We start from the raw sequence: 24,595 nt of genomic DNA, 5'->3' as shown, positions 1-24,595 counted from the left end.
AAGAAAAAAAAAAAAAAACTGTGAAAGAGAACGACCAACAAAAGTACATAATTGTCGGACTGAACCTAAGCCCGACCCGTGACTGAGCCCGTGTCCTATTTTGGAGCCATCCCTGCTCCTTGCATGGAAAACACAAGGATGTTGCAACAGATTATTTCTGTAGGTGTGACTTGGAAGGTGGTTTGGTAAGGCACACACAACACATGCTTTGATGCCTTTTATTTGAGAGATTGCCATTTCTGGTACAACAAACAAAAGAGCTTTGAAAAAGGTGCACATTCCATGACAGGGTGCGCTTCTTTTCTCGCTTTAATTTCATTGTGCAGTCAACTTAACATGCACAATTTCTGCTCAGATTCTTGTAATCCACACTGGCCAGCAATTGGCTTCTCTTATTGTGTCAGACGAGGCCAAAGCCTTCGGTGTGCTGGATAGCTTGGCGAATTTTTCGCTCCATCACTTCTTCATTGGAGTACATGGGCAGGTCCAAGAGGTTGAAACACGTGTGGGCCACAGGAAGGTGGTCGTCACCAACCTTCATTGGTTGGATCACTAGCTGCATATAATATTGACACATTTCGTGCTACGAGTCAACTTTTTTAAAGCAAGATAAAATTAACTTACCTTAATCTCGCTCATTCCCATAATAGGAATACGATCAGATCCCGTCAGAAACACTGTAACAAGAAGAGCCTTTGCATTACGAATACTATCTGTATCATGACCCGAGCTACCTAATCATTAGCTTGCACAAAAAGGAATGGCATAACTGATACACAGTGCACAACGTCTGAGTACACTGCGGTTAACTCCCGATAAAAGTCCGCAATATTATGCCAAACAGTTCCAAAACTAGTGGCAGGAGTTGCTGATTGCAGGTAGCAATTTTAGAGCACTAGAAAACAAATCGCAAAATGGAGCAATTCCTTTTGCAACGGTGGTACATATTTTCTTGCAACTACAAGGACACAGACATTGATCGTGCTGGCTTCGGTCTGCCAGGAAATTCACACGAAACGTTTTCAGCCCACAGTCTATTCTTATGTAAGGTCTTTTTTTTTTTCATTTCGCATTGGCAAGGTAGGCATTGTAACCAAACATGAGCACACGCAGACGTGACACTTTGTCGCGTTCAATGCTGTCCAACGAAGTCGTCTCACTTTTACTGAAGTACCGCTACCGAAGTACTCCAAAAATATATATTTGTACGCTCTAAAAATTGCCCTAAATTGTCCATTCAGTGTACGCATTTAATGAGAAGCGAACTCTCTTATATCCCCGAGATATAATATGTAGCTCACGTAAAAATTTTTTCTTCTCTTCGTAGTCGAGACCATGGAAAACTCTCCAAAACGTCCGTACTGTCGGGTGGTTTCGGTGGAACTCATTCTTGTACTGAGCATTCTGCAAAGAGCAAAAACTACTCAGCCAATCAAGAATGAATGTCCCACTGCCTTATTTACTTTCTCCAATTCGTTCCAGTCATAATTTTCACTGCCGACGACCAGGATCATCAATTCTTGCGCGTGAAAGAGATCCTGTAAGAAAATGCTCACGATGAAATTCCAAGCAGGACAGGGCACGTTGTAACTTACCAGGACCTTACTGGTGCAAACCTTGTAAAAACCTTCGGCAAAGGCGGAAAAAGAGCGATGCACGGAAGTGTTGAGGATAAAGTCCACATACAGGTTCACGTACTCCTGCCTGAAATGTTGCGTTACTTTGACATGGGTCCTCAATTTACCCTTCTCATTCCAAAACGACGAGGATTGCATCTTAAAACAACCTGAAACACTTTTTCACCTGTTTTCCTTGGTCACTTTGATATTACGGCCTCCCTCTTTGAGTTCATAATTGCGCATGGTGCCGTAGTGATCCACTGTCACCTGCAACATTTAGGCAAAATGCCTTGTCTCAGCGTAATAGGTTGGCAATAAATTCGAGTAGCTCCATGTTCTATATTTGCATCGTTATTGTTAAGGAAAAGGAAGTGGCTCGCCTTCACTCATTGTACGGTAGTTCTAATCATCTGCCCGCCTGTTCTGTTCGCATCTCTGGTGCTTCCACAGCAGTTATTATTAAGATTATATAACAGATTATTTAATCTAATATCAGCTGAATCAGCAGAGCTGATAGGTTTCACTAGACAGAGGAGACCTCACCCATGAAACATGTGCTCGATGAAGCAAAGTTAAAACTTAGACACTAGAGGCAAGGAAGCTCGAGTTCCTTGGCTCAGTTAAAGTTAATAGTAAAACACTGTAGTCTCTGGTTTCAGTCCTTTTTGCCTCTGGGTATTGCCTTTAAATAAATAGCTGGGTCGCATCATCTCAGACATTCAAAATTGAGCATAATTCTCGCGCTCGCACCTGATGCTCTTGCAGTAACGTTGTATTGCAGCAAAAATGATGGGTTGCTCTACTTATATAAGTTAATAGTGATACAGAGTGGACTGAATGCAGCTCACCTCGAAAGTTAGAAAGAATGTATTCTCAATGTCGTCTCCTTGATAATCCAGCAAATCTTGAAGGCTCCTAGATAAAAGTCAAACCAATCAAATAACGCAGTCTCCTTAGCTTAGGGGTTGTAATATTACGTAAAATAAAAATGTGCTAACTTTGCCAAAGTAGGAGAGAGGCCACGTAGATCGACGAGCTTCGTTTGCCTGTTGCATAAAACAATGCATTAGAGGATTCAGGTATAATAACCTAACCCAATAACGGCACTCAACCAGAACATTGGAATGTACTCTGATTATGTTTAAGTATGGAAATAGGTTTTGCCAAACATAAGTATCACCCGAAGAAACTACCGGATTTGCTCGGATAATTTGTGCACCCCTAGTTTGGCACGAAAAATGCGGAGAAAAGAAAAAAAATTGCCTAATTTGCGCGCGTGCAGTTTTGGGTATTTGGTCCAGTGCCTTTTCAGCGACTGCGGAGATTGGATTGCACCGTGCCCTCCACGTGCACCCGCTTCGCAACTAATGGCGGTGCTTGTGTTCGGACAGTGGTCCGTTGATGTGACGGACGATACTGTCACTCGAACTACAAAGCAGGCACGGAAAGAAATGCTGGACAAGGACGCTACGAAGTTACTATAAATGTATCGGCCTCGTTGGGTCAGTAGGTGGTGCGTTCGAACCTGGCCGAGGACGCTAGCAACTTGGAGGCTGAGCACAGGTTTCTTAGATACGGAGTCTTCCGCGAGGGACGTTAAATACGGGGTGCCGTGTGATGGGTTTTCATCGCACGTTAAAGAACCCTCAAGTCAACAAAAGCAGTCCACAGATGGACTGCTGTGGCGTTGCTCATGATCTCAGTTGTCTAGTGACGTAAACCCCCAATTACCAACCACTACTATTAATGTGACAAAGTTGGTGAACATAGCATGCTTAGTGGTGGCTTCTGGGAGCGTCTCACCGTATTTTACCCGTTGAATGAGTGGAAGTGGGCCAAGTATTTTAAAAAGCGATAAAAACCGGGCTGTTTGGTGGTACAACTTTTAGGTGGTACAATGGTGGTACAATTACAAGGTGGTACAATTTGGTGGTACGGGGTTTTATCGCTTTTAGATGTTCCAAGTATTTTGCCTCCCGACCGTGCCAACTACATTCCAGCTGGCGCGGTAGGCCAGCATTGCTTTTGTGCTTGCACAATGCGGCGCAAATGTCTATATAGGTTTTATCGTGGCCGTGTATCTCAAGTATACATTTCATTTTAGGAGTATAGTGTGATTCGAATATCTTTGGGAATGTTCCCGCGCAATTTGCGCACCCAGAACTTTGCAGATTTTTGGGAGGAAGAAAGATGCGCTATTCCAATCTAACTGGAACAAAACAAAATGCGAGCAAGCTGGTGTAGGCATCCATCCATTTGGCCTTTGACTAGAACACCCAGGCTCAGGGAAATGTCCTCAACGATCTATGTCTCTCTCATAGTATCAGTATCAGTATTAGTCGTAGTATTCTGGCAAAATATTGCGCTATTACGAGGCATTTATATTTAAATCCATCGGCTGTCTGTAGCGAAAAATTAACATTTCCACAAGCTGGGATTTACAAATCTGCAGGGTTCTGCGGGCGAGAGAAAACGAGTAAAAAAAAATGTTGCAGCATTCTCCCAAGATTGCTTATTGACTTGTGCCACACGCATTTCCAGCCTTTTTCTTGCACAAAGAAAATTAGGCTCTCTGTGTGTTCCTATCCTTTAATTTTCTTTCATCCCTTCATGCATTGAAAGGTCGAGAGTGGTCGGGTTTAACCCGCAAAAATGTCGCAGATCGATTGAAATTTTTACATAATTCGGCAATATATCGAGTATTCCACAAAATTTCGCGGAAAGCTGCGGGCTCTATTTATATTTTGTGTGCCAGGGAGTAACGGATGATTTGTATAGTAGGAAATAAAATAAATGATGTCTTAGTTGAGAGTGGCAACAGAATGAATGAGACACTTAACTGTTTGAGAAGCTTTTTATACAAAGCCAGTGGAAAAGGCAGGGCAATGATAGTGAAGTTGTAGATTGCCAAGCCACATACGATGCCGATCAGGTAGTACAGCATGGCATCCTCCTCAAAGCTCTGCAGGTAAAACAATTGAGATACCGAGCATTAAACGGTGATAACACTGACAGCATTTGTACGCATGTTGAACATACTGCCATCTCCATTCCAGATTCATCAACTTTATTCATTACACTCTTAAAAAACTTCTTTCCTTGCCACATATATCACTCCCCTTTTGGGGAGTACAATTACTCTCAAAAAGGAGTCTCCTCACTCCCTTTAGGGTTACGCTCTAACCCCTACTAGAGAGTAACGTACTCTCCGGCAGGGAGAAAAGGAGTTATAATGTAGCAAGAAAAAGGAGTTAAAGACTAGTCTCAACTGAATTGTGGCTGCATGTATGGAATGTCACCAGTAGTGACACGGAGGTGCACGGTTGCATTTCCATCAGAAAATGGAGATTGATACATCCGTGCACATCCCTAACCAAGACGCCATTCAGCACTGAAGGGTACCATACCTGTGTATTGAACCAGATGCAGCGTGATTCTGGGTACTCTGTAAACATGCCATACTTTGGATCCAAAATCTCCTTCAGTAGCAACAAAAAGAATTCCTGAAAATAGCAGCACGGGTTTTGTTTCCTAGAAGTAATGTGACACAATGCTGCATTCAAGTTCCATTTAAACTGCTTAGCAGAACAATCCTGCGCAATGCAGCAACCTCTGGTGTCCCACAAAGTAAGCCACTCGAGCCACAAATTTTAGCATGCCGATCTTGTCAAAAGGAGTGGCCATAATGTGCGTTCCACTGACAAAAAAAGAAAAAAAAAATTGGGTCACACATTTAAAGGGTTTCACGATACTTTACGCATAGACTTGAGCAACATGGCTGGAACACGGAAACACTGCGCAGCGGGCGTCAGTTTTTCTCACATAATTAATGCACCCCTGGTTTTTGGGTTACAAAAATGAATAAATATGATCTATCAATATTCACACCACGGCAGGAGTTAATAAAAAGACGGACGAAAGAAGGTGTAGTCTCTTAGGGTGGCTCTCACCACGGTGAACTCAAGCTCAGCTCATACTTTTTCCGCAGTTCAAGTTCAGTACCTTTCTCACTCCACCGGCATCAACAGCTTCTTCGCCATGAAACTGCACCTGCACCACACACACAACCTTCAACGTGGCAGCCAAAAATGTCGCGCAGCAAAAAGGCTTACTTTGAGGGGCTTCTTGAGGTCAGCCGCTGACTGGTCAGCCAACTGGTTTAAGGTGTCATTGACGATGTTCTGACGACCCACATAGAGCACCAGGTATGGATTTGAGGGAGGCACGACTGGCAAGATGAGGCTGGCAAAAGTTTGTTGACACGCAGTTTCCATGGCTTGCTGCACGAGACAAGTGCTACTGTAGTCATAACATGCATCAGTGCCTGGCAGTTGTACAAGGGCAAGAAATATTTTAGTCCTGACTCGTCATTTGGATGCTCACAATATGAAAGCTTCTCCCAGGATAAGCGTAACATATTTCAAAAAGGGAAGCTCGTTGTACATCAGAAAATGGTGCTCAAAAATTGTGTGTACAAAAGGTGTTTATAAAATGCTGATTTCTCAGCATTCCCAATGGCCTCTTTGCTAGTGGCTGCTAGCTCTACGTGTACGCGGGGCTTCGCCAAAATCTAATTTTTGTGGCTCCTTTACAACACTGAAGCATAACACGCACTTTTATTGCCTCACCGCAGGTCATTTGTTTTGCTGGCTTATTAGAGAACGTACACCACATACAGATTGTTGGATGCTTTAGACTGTGCGAACCCAATGATGCAGCACTGCACGCAGTTTTGAGGGACCAATTAATATTAAATGGGAATCGCATAGTAGAAAGATTGTTGGCACAGTGTCCCTTCAGGAGTAACAATCCAGAGTTACGTTGAAAACAAATGTTGACGGAAGTTTCCAAAATAAACTCGCCTGCATTTGTATGTGGGAGTCAGTCTGAAGGATAATTGTTTTGGCCTGCGCATTGAACACAAATGGGTAGTCGCAGAAGTACACCTTGTTGTTCTGAAATTGCAAAAATAAAAATTAAAAACTGTACGTATTAAAAAAAAGAAAGAAAAGCTGCACACCCTCTGAGTACGACTACTCTGCACCCATTGTATGTAGTCCAGCTGCACGTCCACCTTCTCGGTCACAGCCGGAATGTAGAAATGTTCATAAGGCACGATGCCACCATACTCTCGATTCACCTGTGAAAGAGACACAACATGATGCATGCAAGTTCTTTCAGTTTAGGCTCCCATGCATCCAACACAAATTTGACTTTGTAGACATAGGCACTGTCCTCATCATTGGCGCGATATTTAAATTAAAGTATGAAAATAAATATAAAGTAATTACTATGGCAACGATGCCCTTCTACTTACTGTGCTCAGTTTGGCCAGGACGTCGAGGGCCAACTTAAGGTGGCCATGGTTTTGTTTCGTCTGCAAAAGACATCAATATGGAAAAGACCATCTGTAGCCCTAGATAGTATGCGCACAAAAGTAGTCCTTACTGGCAAGTCCTGCTGTAGCACAAATATGATGCATCCCTTGAACACCTAAAGCGGGGAAATTGCTTATTTCTGAGTCGTATCACGATGACTGCTTGCCGTACGTACCGAAATTAAGTCTTCAAACTGCGCTTCTGCTAGAAGGGACCACCACTTGGCTGGTATGGAAGAAACAGACACAATGTTGCAAGCACAAAAAGGCAATCGTGGGTTACTTTGGTTCTTGTACAGTTTTCAGGTCGTTTCTCTCTCAAATTCCATCTTTGAAGTAATTTTGGGCTTCCATCAGGGAAACATTAACGAACGAAAAAGCACCCACAATTTTTGGTTAAAAAGTCCACAAGTTACGCGAATCAAACTAGCTAAGTCATCTACCATAAAGGGCTTTATGTTCATCCAAACTTGTGGCACAAAAGACAAGGTTTATGGGGAAATCAGTGAAATAGTCTTTCTCAGTTCAAAAAAAAGAAATGGCTTAGCCCATTTTGGAAATGAACTCTATATATGCTTACACAGAATAGTCTGTGCTCTGGTGCTCAGTTGGGCAACAGAGTGGCAATACTTTCCAACGAGGGATGCCAAGTAGCGCTGGGGGTTCTTGAATAGATGACACATAGGAAGAAGAAGGAAGACTCGCATCCCTTCTATATCCAGAGGAGCTGTTGGAAGCAGCTTCACCAGCTCTTCTAGGCACAACCCTACCTGACAATGAATTGCTGCTTTATTTTAATGTCTACTCCCCACCCGTACATGTACACCCTCGACATGAAACTCCTTCAGAGAGTCTGGAAGAAAATGAATGTCACTTTACGATAAATGCAGTACGGGTCAGTGGCGGATCCAGGCAGATCCCGGGGGATCGCCCTCCCACACAAAACGTCAGTTTATACATTGGATTTCCCTCTCTCTCCTCTCCCCCACTACGCGGTTCGACAAAGGAACCCCTTAAAAACAGAGTGTCTGGATCCGCCCCTGGTACGGGTAGGACTACAGATAAAACGGCTTATGCTCTGTAAAAATAAAACGGGCCTCATGATTTCGGGTCTCACGTGTTTTGAAAATCTGGGATAAAAATCGCGTTTGATGTCAGGAAAATAAAAAGAGAGCTTCCTGCATTTTGGGTGAACACAAGGTGTGGAACAGCCATGCTGAATGTGCAGTTCTTAGTGTTCACCGTTGCCCATATCGGTGGCTGAATTGGCACTAGGCCATGTTAATTTTCAGGGTTTTACCCCGAGTAATGATGCAAATCGGGGGTAAAACAAGTTTTACCAGCACCAATCACGAGGCCCTACTTACGCTATGTCATGCTTAAAGCTCCTGGCTTTCTGCAGTGGAAAATTTGTATTTCCGTGAAGTGGGGTTTATAAACCTGCGGTATTTTGCGGGCGAGATAAAACGAGCAAAAAAATGTTGCAACATTCTTCCCCCCCAAGACCACTTTCTGACTCGTCCTAGTTGTGCTTACTCATCTAGGTAGTCACGCTCATCTCCTATGTCTCCACACAAGGCTGACCTCTCTGAGAATTTTTGTAAATTAGATTTTACAGTGATGACACAAAACTGGGTATTGGCTAAAATATTTTTTGGCACGGTGTCTCCTTGTAGACTGTTCCATAAGCGAAACTTCTAATGTCACTCCTTTAAGACACAGGAACCATTACCAGCTCCGGAATTGATGGATTCTTGGCATCTTCTATGCACTTGAACCCATGGCGAGCTGCTTCCAGATCCATGCCATGATTGATGTCACTACAGTTGTAGTGAGCGTCATCTTCTTTCAGGTACGACGCGTTCAAGCACGCAGTTGAACCAAAGATTGTTTCCAGGTAACTGCAAGCATAGGAAAAAGACCACACTTGCGTTGTCTGCATCCCTGACAGTTAAAGGGGTTACAACGGGTCATTCCAGGTTATCCCAGATAAACGTAAAAAACTGTGCACTGTGTAAAACTGTGTAAAACGGAGAAACCGTGGATAGAGAAACTCGTGTGGCTCTGACATCACAGACCCCACCAGTAAGGCTGTGCATGAGAAGTCATGCTTACGAATGCCTATGGGAATGGACGCAACTCCGAGGTTGGTGATGTCTATGCTTTGCTCGGGACTTGTATCTCATTAATTCTTTTTTTCCTCTCTATTCCGGTGTGCAGTTCAATCTGTCCATGATGTAATGAACTACATATATGAAAGTGTCTTAACTCGTGCTTCTTTTGATGACAAGAAGTAACCTTTTTCCTGTATTACCGAGCATTATCTTTGGTCGTGGGTAAAAAACCACGAGGCAAACAAACAAAAGCACAAAGCACCTGAGCAGTTCCTGAGGCACTTGTTCCTGAACTGGAAAGAAGGGCAACTGTTCCAACACATCGTTGTCCATACTAGAGATTTGGGTATCCTTGCAATGAAACCGGAAGTCCAATGGACGAGGTGGGGAATCACCCTGTAGCACAGCACAGGTAGCTTTATGGCTACGGAATCGCCGCTTATCTTATTATATTTACCTTGTCCTCGTAGCAGAGCACAAAGTTGCGGTCCCCACCACAGACCACCTTGTGCAAAAACACTTTGGATTCTTCTTTTGATCTGTTGCTCTGCACTAGAAATGATACGCATCGCTAAAAATGTGTCAAAGCTGTTAATAACGTGTGAACGGGCAAAATCAAAGTGTTTCCCAAACTGGGGGTCGTGAAAGATTCAAGGGGGAACGGCTCGGGAAGTCGAAAAAAGAGACTGCACATGACGTCCCACTATTCTGAGTCGCAAAAAAATTAAATAAAAAAATCTCACGTTGACAGACCCCAACGTCTAAAAAAGAAGCTCACTTTACTGAATAGGAATAGCCATGCCCTCTGCCACTAGTTTTTTTCTCTCTTTTTCCGAAGGTTTCTAGCCCAGTTGATTCACTCTCATTACATTAACTGCGAAATTAAATTTCAGCATCAGTGTTGCATAATACTATTTGTGCGCTAGAATAAAAAATCCTGGAGGGAGGATCATCGCACGATATCTTATAATCGTGATGGGTCGCACAGTAGCGGAGTTCTGAACTATCTCTACTTACAAGAGGTCCTCCAAAGGAAATTCCGGAGATATCGTCGCGTAATATTTTACGGCGGTAGCTGTTAACGGGAAGGTATCGGGAAATCACTGTGGTTGTACCCTCCGCTTTTTCTCTCTTCTCTTCTCTGTCTCCTTCAGTCTGTTGACTGCTGGTTTCGGTGATGCAGATCAAGTTAAAATAGCCTAAAGCTAATAAAAGTGTCCCAGAAAGTGTCCCGATTTTTCCCCATTTCCTCTCCCGCTTTTGTCCCAATTTTAGTAATATTTTTGCCCCACCGATCCCAGCTCTACACCAAAGTGTCAACATGCACACACAACTGCTACCGGTGAAATTTGCATTACATCATCGTAACCATCCTGTAATTTTTAATAAGTGAATGAAGCGGGTCTTTTAAGTGGATACTTTCTCCTTACGCGGCTCCGAGCCAAGGTCATCGATGTCTACTGCTTCAGGGTGCACGAGGTCCGCATCGATAATCCTGTCCTGCGGCGTCCTGCGGCCTTCCACACCGCCATCGGGAGGCACCAAAAATTCGCTACTGTCTCGTTTCCCATCGCCCAGGGGGGGCACCTCATCGCAGAGGCACTGGGACCATGAGACTTCCGATGCACTTTCTTTGGGGGAATACAGCCGTTGTACTAGGTATTAAAAATTGGGAGATGGGGGAAAGGGGAAAAAAAAAGATACAGTGGCTTTAGACATGTCGTGTCAACACAAAGGAGAACGTGCGCGTATTAAAAAACAATAAATAAGGGGGTCCTCGCCACACGGAGGAAAGCACCAGACATAGAACTTGCAAGGTCCTATATCTGCGATGCAACGGCAATATAATCAGCGTTCAAGCACGTTCAAGACTCTGATACCAATTAGTCATTTCAACTTAACTACCTGTAATTAATCGGAGTCGCGTATTAAAATGGAGACTGAGAATATATATTTACTTTATAGTTTTACGAAGAATGAAAAAGAGAAGGGAATTGAATAACGACTTGACAACAATACACGATGTGGCTCTGAGAAACAATAGCAAAAACATTACCAGGTTGTGGTGACGGGGAGCGGTCTTGAAGTGCCTGATGGACAACCCCGGTCCATGGGCCTTGGACGATTCCGGGCAACAGCGTAGTGCCAGCAGCAGAAGATCCCTGTCCCAATTGTCCAGCACCTCCCAGTCCAAAAGAATAAAGACGCCCTGCACGCGGGGCATATGCTAGCGTGTGACACCTGCATAGTAGAACCACACCAAATGCATTTTGACTATTTCATCTGCCATTGTTGTGACAGCCTGGAGCTTTTCAGGTTACAGTTGATGTGGAGATACACATAGATGGTTGCCAAAAAGCAGCTTAAGTTGCAGACAAATGCCATGACATGACAGTATGCAGCGAGTGCCGGTCAGTGCGGTTGCGAGTAACAGTTGGTCGAGCTCAGATGCAGAAAATTAGGGTCACAAATGTATCCCTAACTGCAGGGAAAAAAATCGGTCCTCTTGAACAGTAAGAAGAAACGTGTATTTGTACTATTCTGTTTGTTTCAACTCAACGCGTGATTCTATAATTTATCTGTCGCGACGTGTATCGAAACATAGGAGCAGGCGCCAAGTTTGTTCTCGTTTTGGTCAGGGAAATTGCTCGAAATAGTCGGTGAAAACCTGGAAAAGTCAAGGAATTTCAAGTTTGGTAGACACACTGGTGTTGCTGCCAGCACAGCTCGTAGATGGCTATTTAATAACCTTTTAGGGCACTGTTGTACTATCAACGACAGCAAATAGAATGTCCCAGCCAGGAATGTCGTGGCATTAATGGAACACACTCACCTTCCACATGCCAGTTGTGTTATGATGGTGCCCATCAGTTCGGAAATGCGTTTAGGTACAGTTTCGTTTGCCTTGGCTCCGTGACCGAGTTGGCCGTAGGTGCCACATCCAAAAGTGAACACACCACCATCCTAAAGAAGAAAATCCATCAATGCCACACAATGTTGCTCGCATCAGCCATTGCTAGGGGTTATTGTCTTCTTTCGTTTTGTACATGTGTCAGATTTACTTGGTGATGTTTGTGGGAAGATTCACTAGAACTGCATTAGAGTTGTTCCAAACTATAGAGCATTTTTTCATTCCGTGGCAAATATTCACATTAGCGTCTTTAATTTTCAATAAACAACGAACAAATTGATGGTGGAGCTAAAACAAAACCGCAGTGACAACTGCCTCCGTCCCTGTTGTAATTTCACCATCAATTCTTTCAACCAATACACTTGTAAAGCAGCTCTCTCAAATTGGAGCAACGTTTTCCCGATAGCTTCGAAAGTGACGTACCGATGTCAGACATGCTGTATGATTCTCTCCGCAGCAGACGTGCTTGATGCGTTGGGATCTCAGCGATTTGAGCACCGTGGGAACAAACCTATCGTTCTTGTCATTTGTACCCAACTGTCCAAACCTGCACCAAAATCAATCATCTTTCGATGTCTGAAAAGCACAATGATATCCTCTACAACAGCGTATGGGACGTCCATCTCGTGTCAACATTTATAGTGAAGAGAATGGCAGAGGCCCTTCCCTAACATCAACACCAACACTACCCACAATGCACATAATAACTTCCTCCTATCCCCGCCAGTCCCTGCTGTGGTGACTACACTACATGAACCAACATAAACCCATGACCCTAACCAACATGAACCCACATCTGTACGTCGGTCACAGCCACAGTTGCTTCGTGGTGCTAACACAGAATTATACATATATATATGTATACAAACTATATCAACGGGTACAAGGATAGTCCTACTAAAGCCTTCAGTTTCCGCGATTTCGCAAAATTTGGAATTAATCGTGGAATCCTTCGTTCGGCACAAAATTTCACGGAATCTCTTATTTTGGAATGTGTGCGGATACTCAAATCAAATCGAATATCAATCACTCGAAGAATTCAATTCGCAAATCGAACACCCAGTGTTGAGGTTTCCAGGTATTCAATTATTCGCCGAATAAGAACGACACCTTCTGAAAGTAGGCTTCACCCGACACTTCCCTGCACGAGGTGAAGCCTGCTGTACAAAATTGAAGCCTTACGAAAGTGTTTATGCTGCAGGAAAAGCACAGACAGATTGTAATTTAGCTAACTCAAGTTTATTATGCATACTTGGCCTGAGGAAGGTGTGGCGTTCCTCCCGTGTGCAGTTTGGCGGTGGCAGTGGAGGATTTTGTTTTGATATCTGGAAGGTTGGCTCCAAAAAGTTTTAATTAATATCTACAGCTCAGGAACAAAAAAGGGTGTCCCGAAGATGTAACTTCCCCGGAGCATTTATTGTAAACTCCTTCCTATAAAGTTCCTATAAACTCTGTATATGCTGAAAGATCTTTCAGCAGGTATAAAATGATTGCAGTTAACAGACTGCATCAGATGAGAACACAGATCATGTATGCAATGCTGAGCCACAACGGTGCTTTGAATGCGTAATTTTATAAAATATTTTTTGTTCCCACGTTATCCGAGAAAGTGTTTCCCATTTCACACGGCTGTTGACTGCTCGCCGCGGGAAATCTTGGAATTCACGAGTTAGTCCCGCGGAATTTTGAATTTGCCACAGCAGAAAACTGAGCACCTTAAGTACTACACTCACTGGAATCGGCCGTGATACGTTGTTGCGCATTCGTGCAGCGAAGCAGATACATATAGATTCCTTTTTTTTTAAAAGTCACTCGAAACATTCTGAGTGAAGGCTTCCGAAATAAAGTGGAGTTACGCTATTCACTAAAAATTGGAACTGATTTCGTGGTTCCTAGGAGTAAAAAAAATCGATCGGCAATTGTAGCTAGTTATAAATTAGGTTTGTAGAAAAGTATCTAGTTACAGTTCCAAGTTACTTTCAGCTTAGTTACTACCCAACACTGCAGTTTTGTCCCAGTGAGTGTGGGCAATGAAGAAAGATCCACACTTACGAGTTGAGGCCCCAGACAAAGAGAGCACCAGAAAGTGTGAGTGCAACACTGTGATATCCTCCACAGGCAACCTGTGTCAAGGGAATTCCAGCCAGATGCGTCACTCGACAAGGAGAACGGTGAGAGGAACGACCACCGTCCTTCTCACCTATGCCTAATTGCCCATTTGAGTTGCTTCCCCACGCATACAACTCTCCGTCTGCACAGTTAGAAAAGTGTCCCGTCAAGTTCATTTTGCTGTCTTTGCAACAGGATGGAATTGGGCTATTAAGAGGCTATAACAAATAAACAATAATGCGACCCCTCCTTCGGTCACAGTTGGGCTCCACACAATTTGTTTTAATCTTAGTTTGTTTAATGGTTGCATTCCTGTTTGACACACCACAGGCCTTGTCGCATGCTGATGTAAACTGTTGTTGATGGTACTAAAGGAATACTCAAACAGTGGATAAAAGTTACTAGGACAAGTAAGTAGTTACAGATACAAAGAATGCGTATGGCAATCTATTTAGTACTTTCGTCAGAATACAGATCCTTTCACTCAGTTACTTCACGGTAATACTTAAGTATGTAGTTACTTAAGTGCGCGAGCTCTATGAAAAGTAGTTGACGCGAGTAATACCCAGCAAGATTTATCTTTTACCTGTTCCACTTTTACAAGCTCAAAGAAAAACTTACTTATTGTAAGGGCCAGTGAATGTAGGGCTCCACTAGCTATTTGAACCACCTGCATTACAGCCAATTTCTTTATCACCCTGCATGAGGCAAAAAGTCAGTGCGTCATTTATTTATTTAATACCCTACAGCATCAGGTGGCAATGTGTTACAAGAACAACTTTGTGCAACAGCAATAAATAGATCAGGTGTGACTCTTTTGGGTCAAAAAAGCTTTTAACCCTAATTCATGGTCAAATCAGCCATTTTTTTACTTCTTTGCCTCCAGTTTTCCATCCAAGGACAAGAATTAACTACGATGGGAAGAGGGACCCACTTTGGTTTGTTGTGCTGGGGATCTGTAGAGTCGTTTCCCAATTGTCCATCCTTGTTGCATCCCCACGAAAAAACTTGTCCAGCCTCACTTAGAGCCAAGGAATGATCCTGGCCACAGGAAACAGCTCGAATCTCATGGGCGGCCAACGCACTCACTTGTTCTGCAGCATGCAAAGAGGTTCAATATATTTTCTACTCTGATGCGACACTAGATACATCTAGAGAATCAAGTTTTCTGCAAACATTCTTTCTAAATTCGAGGAGTAAAAATCGGGTAAATAAATGTGCGCTCTAAATTCGCGCAAATTCGGGGAGAAATGTGGCTCAGTTACTCAAACAAACTGAACTGGTTTGGTACAAACGGTGATTTGACTGTGTTTGGTGCCAAACTAGTTAGCGTGCATTCCTACAGCCTGAGGGAAATTTGCCAGGTAAAAATCGGGTTTCACCCTAAAGAGGCAACCTTCAATTCGGGGTGCAAATTCCGGGAAAAGTCATGCTAAACCCTGAAACTTCAGGCTCTAGATATATCGTAAAGTTCAGTTCCTGTTCAGTTCTCAACGGTGATGGGCGCTCATCAAGTGCACTGCAACGTTTGCACAGTGCAGAGTCTCACAGGTGACAAAATTTGATAAAATGATACGCTTAGATAGACTAACTGCCAACGGAAGCATCTTTTGCGTATGCTAGTTCCCAGGTAGTCCCAGGTAGTCAGTGCTTACTCAGGAATGGCATAATTTCTGTTCACGTCTGCACTGGCAACCAGCTGTGCTAGTGGAAAGCATTTTTATTTCCCGATATATTCGTTGGTGCATCCCTCCGTATATTATGAAAGAGAACAGCAATCCGTTTTCTTCTTCAAAAATACATGTTCCTTTTTTGTCTTTGCATGCCCCATTGGGTACTTGATGGGAAAGTACTTAAGCAACATAGTATAGTACAAAGTACACAATCGGAAATGTACCTAATGTAGAATTGAGTACTTGGAGTACTACCCATCACTGCCTCTGAAAGCACTTTCTCTCTTATCAGTCCCTTGGCAATGGACCATGTAGTGACCAAAAACTGTCTAATACACAGTATGTATAAACAGTGAGGATATCTCACCCAATTTCCTCTGAGAGCGGTCCTGGCCAAGCTGGCCAAACTCATTGGAGCCACAGCTGTAGACGTATCCGTTTGCAAGCAGGACCAGTGTGTGTTGCTTGCCGCATGCCACATCTTTCACGACGCGACTGCCAAATCGCCTCAACTGTCGTGGCACTGCGACTATGTCTTCATCCGTTTCTCCCGATATTCCACCTAAGCCCAGTTCACCGCTGAAAAACAGGCAAGGTCATCGAGGTCTCTGGTTTTCGAGCAGTATTACTGGAGCTCCCGCCTTTACACAAATCGGAAAACTTTTTGCGGAATTGGCTGTGCGTTGCGAGACCTGCTGTTTCTCTCTGAATCTGCCAGTTTTTTTGCGGAATATATTCCTTTTTCTTTCCCTTTATTTAATTCCAGGTTAGGTGATGAAAGGAAATTTAACGACAGCAACACCCAGAGGGAGATTGATAGAGTTGAGTCGAAAGTTACCAAAGGCTGGAAAAGCATGCGGGATGAGCTGTTGCGCGATCTTGGGAGAATGCTGCACATTTTTATTTTTGCTCGCTTTCTCTCGCTCGCGGAATCCTACATATTTGTACGTCCCACTTTGTGGAAAAGTAAATTCTCCACCGCAGAAAGTTCGGGGCTTTGAGTATTAATAGAGGACTATATGGACAAAACTTGCACGAAAAAGATGCTGCCCACCATGAGTGTGTTTGTCTGGCAACAATATACGTTGAGGCGTGCGTTTTGTACGTTGATGATATCGTAGATAGTGTGGTGTAACTTACTGGAAATTTCATAAAGTCCCCTTATTTTATGCGAGTTGTTCATACCTTGGACCATGACCCCATCCAAAGATAACCATTGGACATCCATTGGTGGGTGTGGCATTTCCTGAACCAGTAGGTGTTGTTGCCTCCGCGTGGCCTCGCTTCATGTTTGCCACCCGTTTTCCAACAGTTCCGCTCTACCTGCTACGATGTCTTTCAGAGTTCCATAGTTGAAGCTGAGAACACGTTTCAACTTTAATTATAAATTATCTACAAATATTAAATACATTTGTACGTGTAGGTACTGCTCGCGACACGTTTGTCTGAAATAAGCACCCCGTGGTTTATCTCAAATCTCCGGGTGTTGCAAGATCATTCATTTTGGTTATAAACACACGCGGCGCATGGTTCACTTTAAAATACAATATTGGCAAAACATTTTTGTGAGCAACCAAGGAAATATGGGCTGTAGAAATACAGATGAGCGTGTCGCAAACAGTACATTATGCACATACTTCACATCACCACATCTCTTCTCTGTAGCGCTGAAAATGATGCACTGTTCCACACAACAACAAACCGAGGAACTACAAGGACTATGCCCTGAAGGAACTATGCCCTCTAGGTTCCACTTAATTTGTTCATAACTGGTCATACAACTGGTCACTGGCACGTCATTGGTCAGCTTAGACCCAATGACGTTCCATTCCACATTGCAGCTGCTGCACATTTCACCCACACATTACGTCGGTAAAAACAATGTCCTCGTAAATAAGGCATCTGCAAGTTGTTTCCACATGGTAGACCGCCTGCAGTCTCTTTTGAGAGAGAGTCTGGGTCGTAGATTGAATGCACACTACAAGCTACATTGTGTGCCATAAAGAGAGATTTCACACAAACCGTGCGTTCCATCAAAGCAGGTCAAACCCTTCCAGAATGGTGCACACTTTGATACACTGTCAGGGTGGTTAATATTGCGACATTTAGATAATGTTTTGCGGGATGATGCATCTTCAAAGCGTGGATGTCACATGCTTTGGAAGATGTCGGGAATTGTTGATGCTTCTGTGTCAAACCAATCCTTGGCGAGCTTGATATTGACGGTCAAGCATACATTGTCGTATTGACAATGCGGTTGGAACAACAGAATGATATTCAAATGAGTATGGAATCAATGTCCAGTAGTGTAAATGCGAAGATAAGATAAAAATGTGTTCTAAAATAGTGCTGCAATAAATTACCCTCAATGTTAAACTCATTTGTTGTAAATTACAATTTTTCTATACATTCCAGTCATTCCTAACAATATTTCGCAAGATTTTAAATTTGCGGAAAAATAGTGACCGCAAAAGTACTACTATTACAGTGTTTTCGTGTACTGTTTCGGTGCTTAAAATTCGGCAAACTAATTTCAGCAAAAGTCAGTGCTCATATGAAACTGCGAGTGGGGCATGGCATTTCAAGACGTCAGTTAGATCGTTACTCTTGATATCTAGGAATGAATCCTATATGGGAGGCGTACTTTGAGAATATACGCGACAGCTAGATTACTGCCCGTTAAAGGACAGAGCAGAACACTTTCCCACGTACTTCCTCTTGCGTAAGAGCTTGATTTTCCATTCGCTAAGCCATGCAATGAAATCGTAAACCCCCGATTCTGTGATTGATGATGTGAATGATGTGACCTACACGTAAACCCCCGATTGTACGTGAATGCTGCCATGTATGTTGCCACAAAAGGATCTGTGAGCATTCGAGTTGATGCTAGTACCCAAACGCTCTCAGGTGCATTTCGTGGTATTTACCGAATTCTGGATCCATCTAAACAGGGCCGAGAACGTTGACGGGCGGATACCACGGGCTGACAACGCCGGTCGGCAGCTGGCACAGTTGATTTTCAAAACTAATTCTACACGCGCTCGCTAGGAACTGGAGCCGTGCTTGTCCGTGTTTCCATTTGAGTTTCAGAACGGTGCATGCAGTTTCGCTGGTTTCGGATGTCGATTTGCCAGCTTCACGTGTGTGTCTAATAGATATTGGCACGTTTTCATTGTAGAATAATACCTATTTAGTCAGCATTTGTGCAACCTTCAATGAAATCAAAATTCTCGCGTGAGCTAAGTAAGCTTGGACTCCCTACCGCCATCGTCATCGCTAATTGTTTGGATCCCTCGTTTCGTTAGGGTGGCCGACCCTAAGCAGGTCAATCCCTCTATTCTAAAAAATCTCGCGCATTTCGACTTTATAAGAAGAAAGGCAGGATGTCGTCTGATCTCAGTTCCTACCGTGACCAGCATTTCAAAGGGTCTCGGTCCGAGCAAGAGCGACTTCTGCGTCAGAGTACGACGCTCTACATCGGTAACATGTCATTCTACACAACGGAGGAACAGATCTACGAACTTTTCTCCAAGTGTGGCGATGTGAAAAAGGTCATAATGGGACTCGACCGTTACAGGAAGACACCTTGTGGCTTCTGTTTTGTGGAATACTATAACCGCGACGATGGTGAGAACGCTATAAGATACATCAACGGCACGAAACTCGACGACCGCATCATCAGAACGGATTGGGATGCAGGTTTTATAGAAGGACGTCAGTACGGCCGCGGTAAAAGTGGCGGTCAAGTTCGTGACGAATACCGTACAGACTACGATAGTGGCAGAGGCGGTTATGGAAAACTGATGGCCCAACGCGTTGTGCCACCGGGAGCAGCCGCTGTTTAAAGACAACACACTGTACATACGATGACGAACGGGGAAATAAACGTCTCCTTTTCAAAATTTTTTATTCCTCTATCAATCGATTTGACCATTGACACAGCAACATGCATATACAAGATGGTGACATACAAGGTTTCTTGGCTAGTCTTCCGATTTAGCTTGAGTGGGGAAAAAAACGTCTCTATCTGATAAAGTAACCAGGTCTGGTTCAAATTCTTAGCTATATGTACTTGGTGGGCAAGTAAGCTCAGTCTCGATATAACAACATTAATACCGGCACAAATTGAGGCCCAGGAATACAAACTAGATGGGACAAGTGCAGTAGTTTGTATTTCTGTGTCCCCATTTGCGCTAATATTAATTTTATTACGTGGACATTCCGACTAGCCCGCATTTCCACTATTTTGCGAGTCTCGAGTTTCAACCAATTCCATGCTAGCTGATGCCTAACTTAAGCAACAACAGAAATATCCAGAGCTTAGTCGTGGCTCTTGCAGGACCTCGCAGTAACCCTCCCATGGCCAGCCATTTTGTGCCAGAAATGGGTGCTTTATCAGATAAGGATGTTCCTCCAAGTTCCATTTCAGCACTCAAAGCAGAAAACCAGTTCTTGCGCAAAGTTTGACCATAAAAGTTAAGCGGACATCGCAAAAGGTGAAGAAACGACTGCAAAGTTTATCTGTCGACACCCCGTAAACAACGTCAATGGGAGACACAAGAACATACGAGAGGGCAGACAGTAGGTAAAAAGAAAAAAGCCACAACTTGCACTTCTATTACAGACCCGTAACTCAGGATAATCGAGAGCACTCGTTGTAGCTATCACACTTGCTCACAAACGTGCAGCATCACAATTCTGCAAACGATCAACAAAACCTGAAAATTTTCTACATAACACACAAGAGTGAACGCAGTAACAGCGAGGTGGCACTTCAGTAGCGTTCAAGTTTGAGACACAATGGTCAGTGAAACTGACGCTTTCTTTTCTTCTTTTTTTTTACAACGCCGAGGAACTTAGGTACGGACATTTGGCCCACAATATGTACATATAAATACATTGTAACCGCAACACTGATCAAAGTACAGTGTTGCCTGACACAGAACTCAAGAAAGATTTGCTAAAGAAAAGTTGTTCGTTAAAGCAAGTCACCACTAGGTGTAAAACCGGGACGGCCCATTTGTAACTCTGGCACAATGGAAAGGAAATGATCGGAGTATGTCGATATTGTCCATTTTTGGCTGACCAGAAACGGCCATTATGGGTGATGACCTAATGGGAATCGAGACGAAGGGAGGTTCAGAAAATGGGTCTTCCCTCCTTGTCCATGTTCTCGAGGCGTCTGTAAGCTGTCGTGTGCCGTCGTTGCCGTCCTCCACGTCCTTCAATTGCGAGCGCCATAATCTGGATAAGAAGGTTACAGTCATTAGAGGCACAACACAATCCATTGCAGTTCATTACGAGACTATACTGCCATTTTACTCCGCATTCATCGCCGATAATAACGCCCGAAATCCCGCATGAATTGATGGTGTTTTGCCTGTACAGCTTGATGGAACGCACGGCAAGAGCAGACAACAGATGTTGACAGTACGTATTCCATTACGTACGGCTGACATCATAATGATGTTACGATCTCTGGGGCTTGCTTAGCTGCAGAGCGAGTGCGAACCTTTAAAACTGATTTATTTAATATGGAAGCTGTTTTCAGAAGAGAAACTCGGACAAGTTGGTCGTGAAGCGCTGACGAACGCTGTCGTTTCGATCTGATACACACGTTTCCGGATGCGATAGTCGCTTTAAAGGAGCATGTATAGCACTTGGAACATATATTCCTTTACTGCACGATACAAACATACCACCATCAGGAACAGTCACGCAAAATATTTCTGTCGCGATAAAACTATACCCCTGTCACGCGGAAAAGTGAATGTCATTCCCATGCTCTTGAACGTGTTGAGCAACTGTACCTTTCTCTTGTTGTGAAATGCCAGATAGGCCAGGATGCAGAGCACCGTTGCTGCGAGGAAGTAAGCGAAGAAGTGACTATCCTCTTCCGTCACCACTGGGGACATGTCCACAGTTTCAAGCGGCTTCTTCCACTCTGCTCGGGTTGGCTCCAGCCATTCTACGCAAACAAGAAAAACGTTCCACTTTATGGGAAGCATGGGCACCACGGGGGATGAAACTCCCCAGTCATCGTGGTTAAATTACAATAATGTCGTCGTCATTTTTAGGGAACCCAAAACTCAAGCACCACAATGCGGCTTGCCCCTGCGCGTAGCTTATAGAATAATGCGGGGTGGAGAGCTTCAACTTACTAAAAAGTGTTTCCGAGCGAGTAAGTTACTCTAATGTATTAACTGCGAAGTAACTTAATAAAGGTATTAATCGTAGCAGTAACTACATTTAGTTACGCTACATTATAAAAATAACGAATGCACGGTTGCTATTTTCACGAGCTAGCTATAACTGCAAACTTTTTCGCAAAATAAAAGCGCGAGGACTAGACTTCCGGACCGTTTTATAATTATTTGATTCCCATTTTTGTCGATAGTACATGCGTATTTTGATATATCGAAGGTGCAATTTCATGTGCGCAGACACTTTTGCGCTTTCCTACGTTTTGCTTGGTCAATATAGTTAGGACATTTCAACTTCATAAAGTTGCAGAAGAACAGGAAGAACTCACGTGACTGTTGCGATGTGAAGTCTGCAACGTCGCCTCCATTCAGATCTGGGGATGACAGGCAAAGGATTCCACGTTAGTCTTTTGAAGAAGTAGTGAAAAGCTCCTCCTCCCCTTCAACACCCCAGAAAAAAAAAACTGTTGCGTGTTAAGATCACTTTTGTGCAAGAACAGTTGCTTGGGTAGGTACGTTGCTCTACCACCAGGAGGCATTCTACTCTTACAACCCACACAAAAACTTTTCACTTTCTTGGTATGCGAGACGTCCGCTCAAAATTGAAACTTCTTGACATTTTCAAACATACAGTTTGTTCCTTTTGTGTGCATAAACGAAAAGATCCACGAAGCTAAGAGCACTGAGGTATACCTTCCCTAACAGTGCAAGTGTATATATATATAATTATGTCTCTGCAAAAAATATCGACAGTTTCTAAACAACTACGTTAATTTTTTTCTTATATCAAACGCGACTCAAAGTGACCAAACAGTCACATTAAGCAGCCTAACAGTAGTAATCGCGCAAAATATTTTTGTGACATAATTCAAACGTGCGCCCTAGAATGCCCTAAAAAGTTGGTGAGTGCAAAGCCTGCCATCTTGTGGGTGGAAACGCTACCTGTGTGGTTTAAGTCAGCCTCGCACCAAACAGTACCAGCACTTTCATTCGGACAAAGTCGATACAAAATCGTGCAATCAAAATGAAGGGCTCGTTAGAATGAAAGAAGCACTTACAAATACTGTTCTTTGGCTTCGATGTTTCAATTTTGTCCGACTGTCTTCCGTCGTATGGCATCAGTCCGAGCGAAGTTAGGTTTTCTTGGTCCGAAAGCGAGGCCTGCTGAGAAACGCCCAGCTTGGGTGGCATGACAGAGCTTACGCCCTTCACTAAAGCATTATCTTGTGCACTTTGCTTAGCCTTCGCAACACTCTGCAACGGACGCGGAGAACTTTCTGCAGCTTTTGACCACACTGTGGGCTCTGGTGTCTTCTGGGACGGACTAGCCTTTTTCTTTGCATTCACATCCGCTTTCTTCGCCGGACTCTTCTCGGTCTCTCCCGCATATTCGGGTCTGTCGGCCTCTAATTCGCTTTCTGTTTGTGTTGGTTCACTGACATCGGTTGTCCCCGACGTAGCAAGCACACTGGGAGTGGTGGTCTTCGTGAGTTGCGCATTTTTGCTGGCAAGCGGAGCTTGTTCCTTTGTCTGTGGTGACATACGCTTAGGATGCAGCTCATTAACGTATGGCTTCGAATTACCAACAAGTGAATTTTTTGAAACAGCAGCAACAACCTGACTTTGTTTTGCCTGCTTCGGAGCAAGAAGAGGAACATCACCAGCGTGAGGAACATCTATGATCTTGGAATTCTGTGGTGCTCTGTCCCTCAATTCCGTTCTGGTGGGTATTACAGTCTTTACGTAATGTGAAGCATCTCCTACATTTTGCTGTATTCCCGGTTTCGGAAACGAATTGCGTCCGCTGCTCGTATTGAGAAGCGTCTTAGTAGCGGTTTTATTAGAAGAGCTGTGTACCACACTTTCCTGAGCTACAGATGCAGGAAGAGACTCTGTCCGACTTCGATTGGGCTGACTTTGTGGAGCAGGAACGCCTGCAATGACAGAAATGTCAGCTGTGGAACTGAGCTGTTAACGAGCAACGAACTACAGCAGGCAAGTAAAAAGTGGCCTCGTATTACAATAATACAGTATACTGTGTGGTGGAGCACTGTGTATGCTAACCTCAACATCGACTTTAATTTCATTCGATGCATTTATGCGAGATGTGAGAGCCAGATCCTCAAAACACGAATGCCATCAGCGATACGAAAGAAGCAAAAACATGCGACATACCATCAACGGAACTTAAAACGAGATGTAATGCGAAAACAACTATGATGTACTTCAATTTACACATTTTGAGCATTAATTGCTGCGGCAAAACGTAGAATGATCTCATCTATGAGCACTACTAGCGATGCGAGTATCATCAATAAAAATAAAAAATTGGATTTGTTTGGATTACCCCGATTGCCGGAACGGCCGGAAATGGCCGGAACAATGTAGCCAACGCGTACTTCGTCTGCTTCACAGTGGTCTGTTTCGTCGTGGTTTTGTGTTTCGTCCCGTAATCGCAAGACTCACCAAAGTACGCGACGGTAAAGCAAGGAAAAAAATGTGTTGCTATACTTGCTGTGGATGCGCAGTAAAATCTTTGTGATTCTCATGATTGTAAACTTGAATCGTTTGATTTTACATTGCAATGAC

At 43.6% G+C, this 24,595-nt stretch overlaps 3 protein-coding genes across 5 annotated transcripts; 1 reads left to right on the top strand and 2 right to left on the bottom strand.

The window, feature by feature from the left end:
• Positions 1–204: 204 nt before the first annotated feature.
• Positions 205–18,894, bottom strand: LOC135369063 (probable E3 ubiquitin-protein ligase HERC4). Of its 3 annotated transcripts, none has more exons than XM_064602702.1 (31): positions 18,731–18,894; positions 16,989–17,161; positions 16,171–16,382; positions 15,065–15,224; positions 14,752–14,828; positions 14,074–14,272; positions 12,445–12,568; positions 11,944–12,074; positions 11,167–11,351; positions 10,541–10,765; positions 9,568–9,662; positions 9,373–9,506; positions 8,729–8,897; positions 7,577–7,766; positions 7,173–7,222; positions 7,068–7,112; positions 6,937–6,996; positions 6,640–6,759; positions 6,482–6,574; positions 5,732–5,899; positions 5,622–5,669; positions 5,027–5,122; positions 4,460–4,581; positions 2,618–2,665; positions 2,468–2,534; positions 1,804–1,886; positions 1,596–1,704; positions 1,464–1,538; positions 1,302–1,404; positions 625–677; positions 205–556 (listed from the first exon to the last, which is right to left on the bottom strand). In XM_064602702.1, the coding sequence occupies exons 2-31, from the start codon at positions 17,090–17,092 to the stop codon at positions 401–403; spliced, it is 3,501 nt and encodes a 1,166-aa protein (XP_064458772.1). In that variant the 5' UTR covers positions 17,093–17,161; positions 18,731–18,894; the 3' UTR covers positions 205–400. The 3 variants fall into 3 exon arrangements, with proteins under 3 accessions (XP_064458772.1, XP_064458773.1, XP_064458774.1); XM_064602703.1 differs by lacking the exon at positions 18,731–18,894 and adding an exon at positions 17,441–17,542; XM_064602704.1 differs by lacking the exon at positions 10,541–10,765 and having other exon boundaries at positions 18,731–18,893.
• A 292-nt stretch (positions 18,895–19,186) lies between these two features.
• On the top strand, positions 19,187–19,648 carry LOC135369512 (nuclear cap-binding protein subunit 2). Its single transcript, XM_064603094.1, has one exon. It carries the CDS (start codon positions 19,187–19,189, stop codon positions 19,646–19,648), a length of 462 nt encoding a protein of 153 aa, XP_064459164.1.
• A 45-nt stretch (positions 19,649–19,693) lies between these two features.
• Positions 19,694–24,350, bottom strand: LOC135369066 (trans-Golgi network integral membrane protein 2-like). Its single transcript, XM_064602709.1, has 5 exons — positions 24,182–24,350; positions 23,065–23,940; positions 22,336–22,380; positions 21,614–21,771; positions 19,694–21,047 (listed from the first exon to the last, which is right to left on the bottom strand). The coding sequence occupies exons 1-5, from the start codon at positions 24,285–24,287 to the stop codon at positions 20,943–20,945; spliced, it is 1,290 nt and encodes a 429-aa protein (XP_064458779.1). The 5' UTR covers positions 24,288–24,350; the 3' UTR covers positions 19,694–20,942.
• Positions 24,351–24,595: the final 245 nt, after the last annotated feature.

Source organism: Ornithodoros turicata, chromosome 9 (genome assembly GCF_037126465.1).
Source record: "Ornithodoros turicata isolate Travis chromosome 9, ASM3712646v1, whole genome shotgun sequence".
In the NCBI taxonomy this organism is placed as follows: domain Eukaryota; kingdom Metazoa; phylum Arthropoda; class Arachnida; order Ixodida; family Argasidae; genus Ornithodoros; species Ornithodoros turicata.
Note: the sequence above shows the minus strand (reverse complement) of the source record. Positions and strands in the feature narration are given on the sequence as shown.

Bases quoted from the DNA above. Each gene is read 5' to 3' on its own strand.
- LOC135369063 (XM_064602702.1), bottom strand. From the start codon at position 17,092: ATGAAGCGAGGCCACGCGGAGGCAACAACACCTACTGGTTCAGGAAAT. The intron at 14,829-15,064 runs GTGGGTCCCTCT...TGCCTCATGCAG, and splicing joins CCCCAGCACAACAAACCAAA to GGTGATAAAGAAATTGGCTG. The intron at 557-624 runs GTAAGTTAATTT...TATTATATGCAG, and splicing joins TGGGAATGAGCGAGATTAAG to CTAGTGATCCAACCAATGAA.
- LOC135369512 (XM_064603094.1), top strand. From the start codon at position 19,187: ATGTCGTCTGATCTCAGTTCCTACCGTGACCAGCATTTCAAAGGGTCT.
- LOC135369066 (XM_064602709.1), bottom strand. From the start codon at position 24,287: ATGAGATCATTCTACGTTTTGCCGCAGCAATTAATGCTCAAAATGTGT. The intron at 23,941-24,181 runs GTATGTCGCATG...CTGTCATTGCAG, and splicing joins CGTTTTAAGTTCCGTTGATG to GCGTTCCTGCTCCACAAAGT. The intron at 22,381-23,064 runs GTAAGTGCTTCT...TGTCATCCCCAG, and splicing joins GAAGCCAAAGAACAGTATTT to ATCTGAATGGAGGCGACGTT.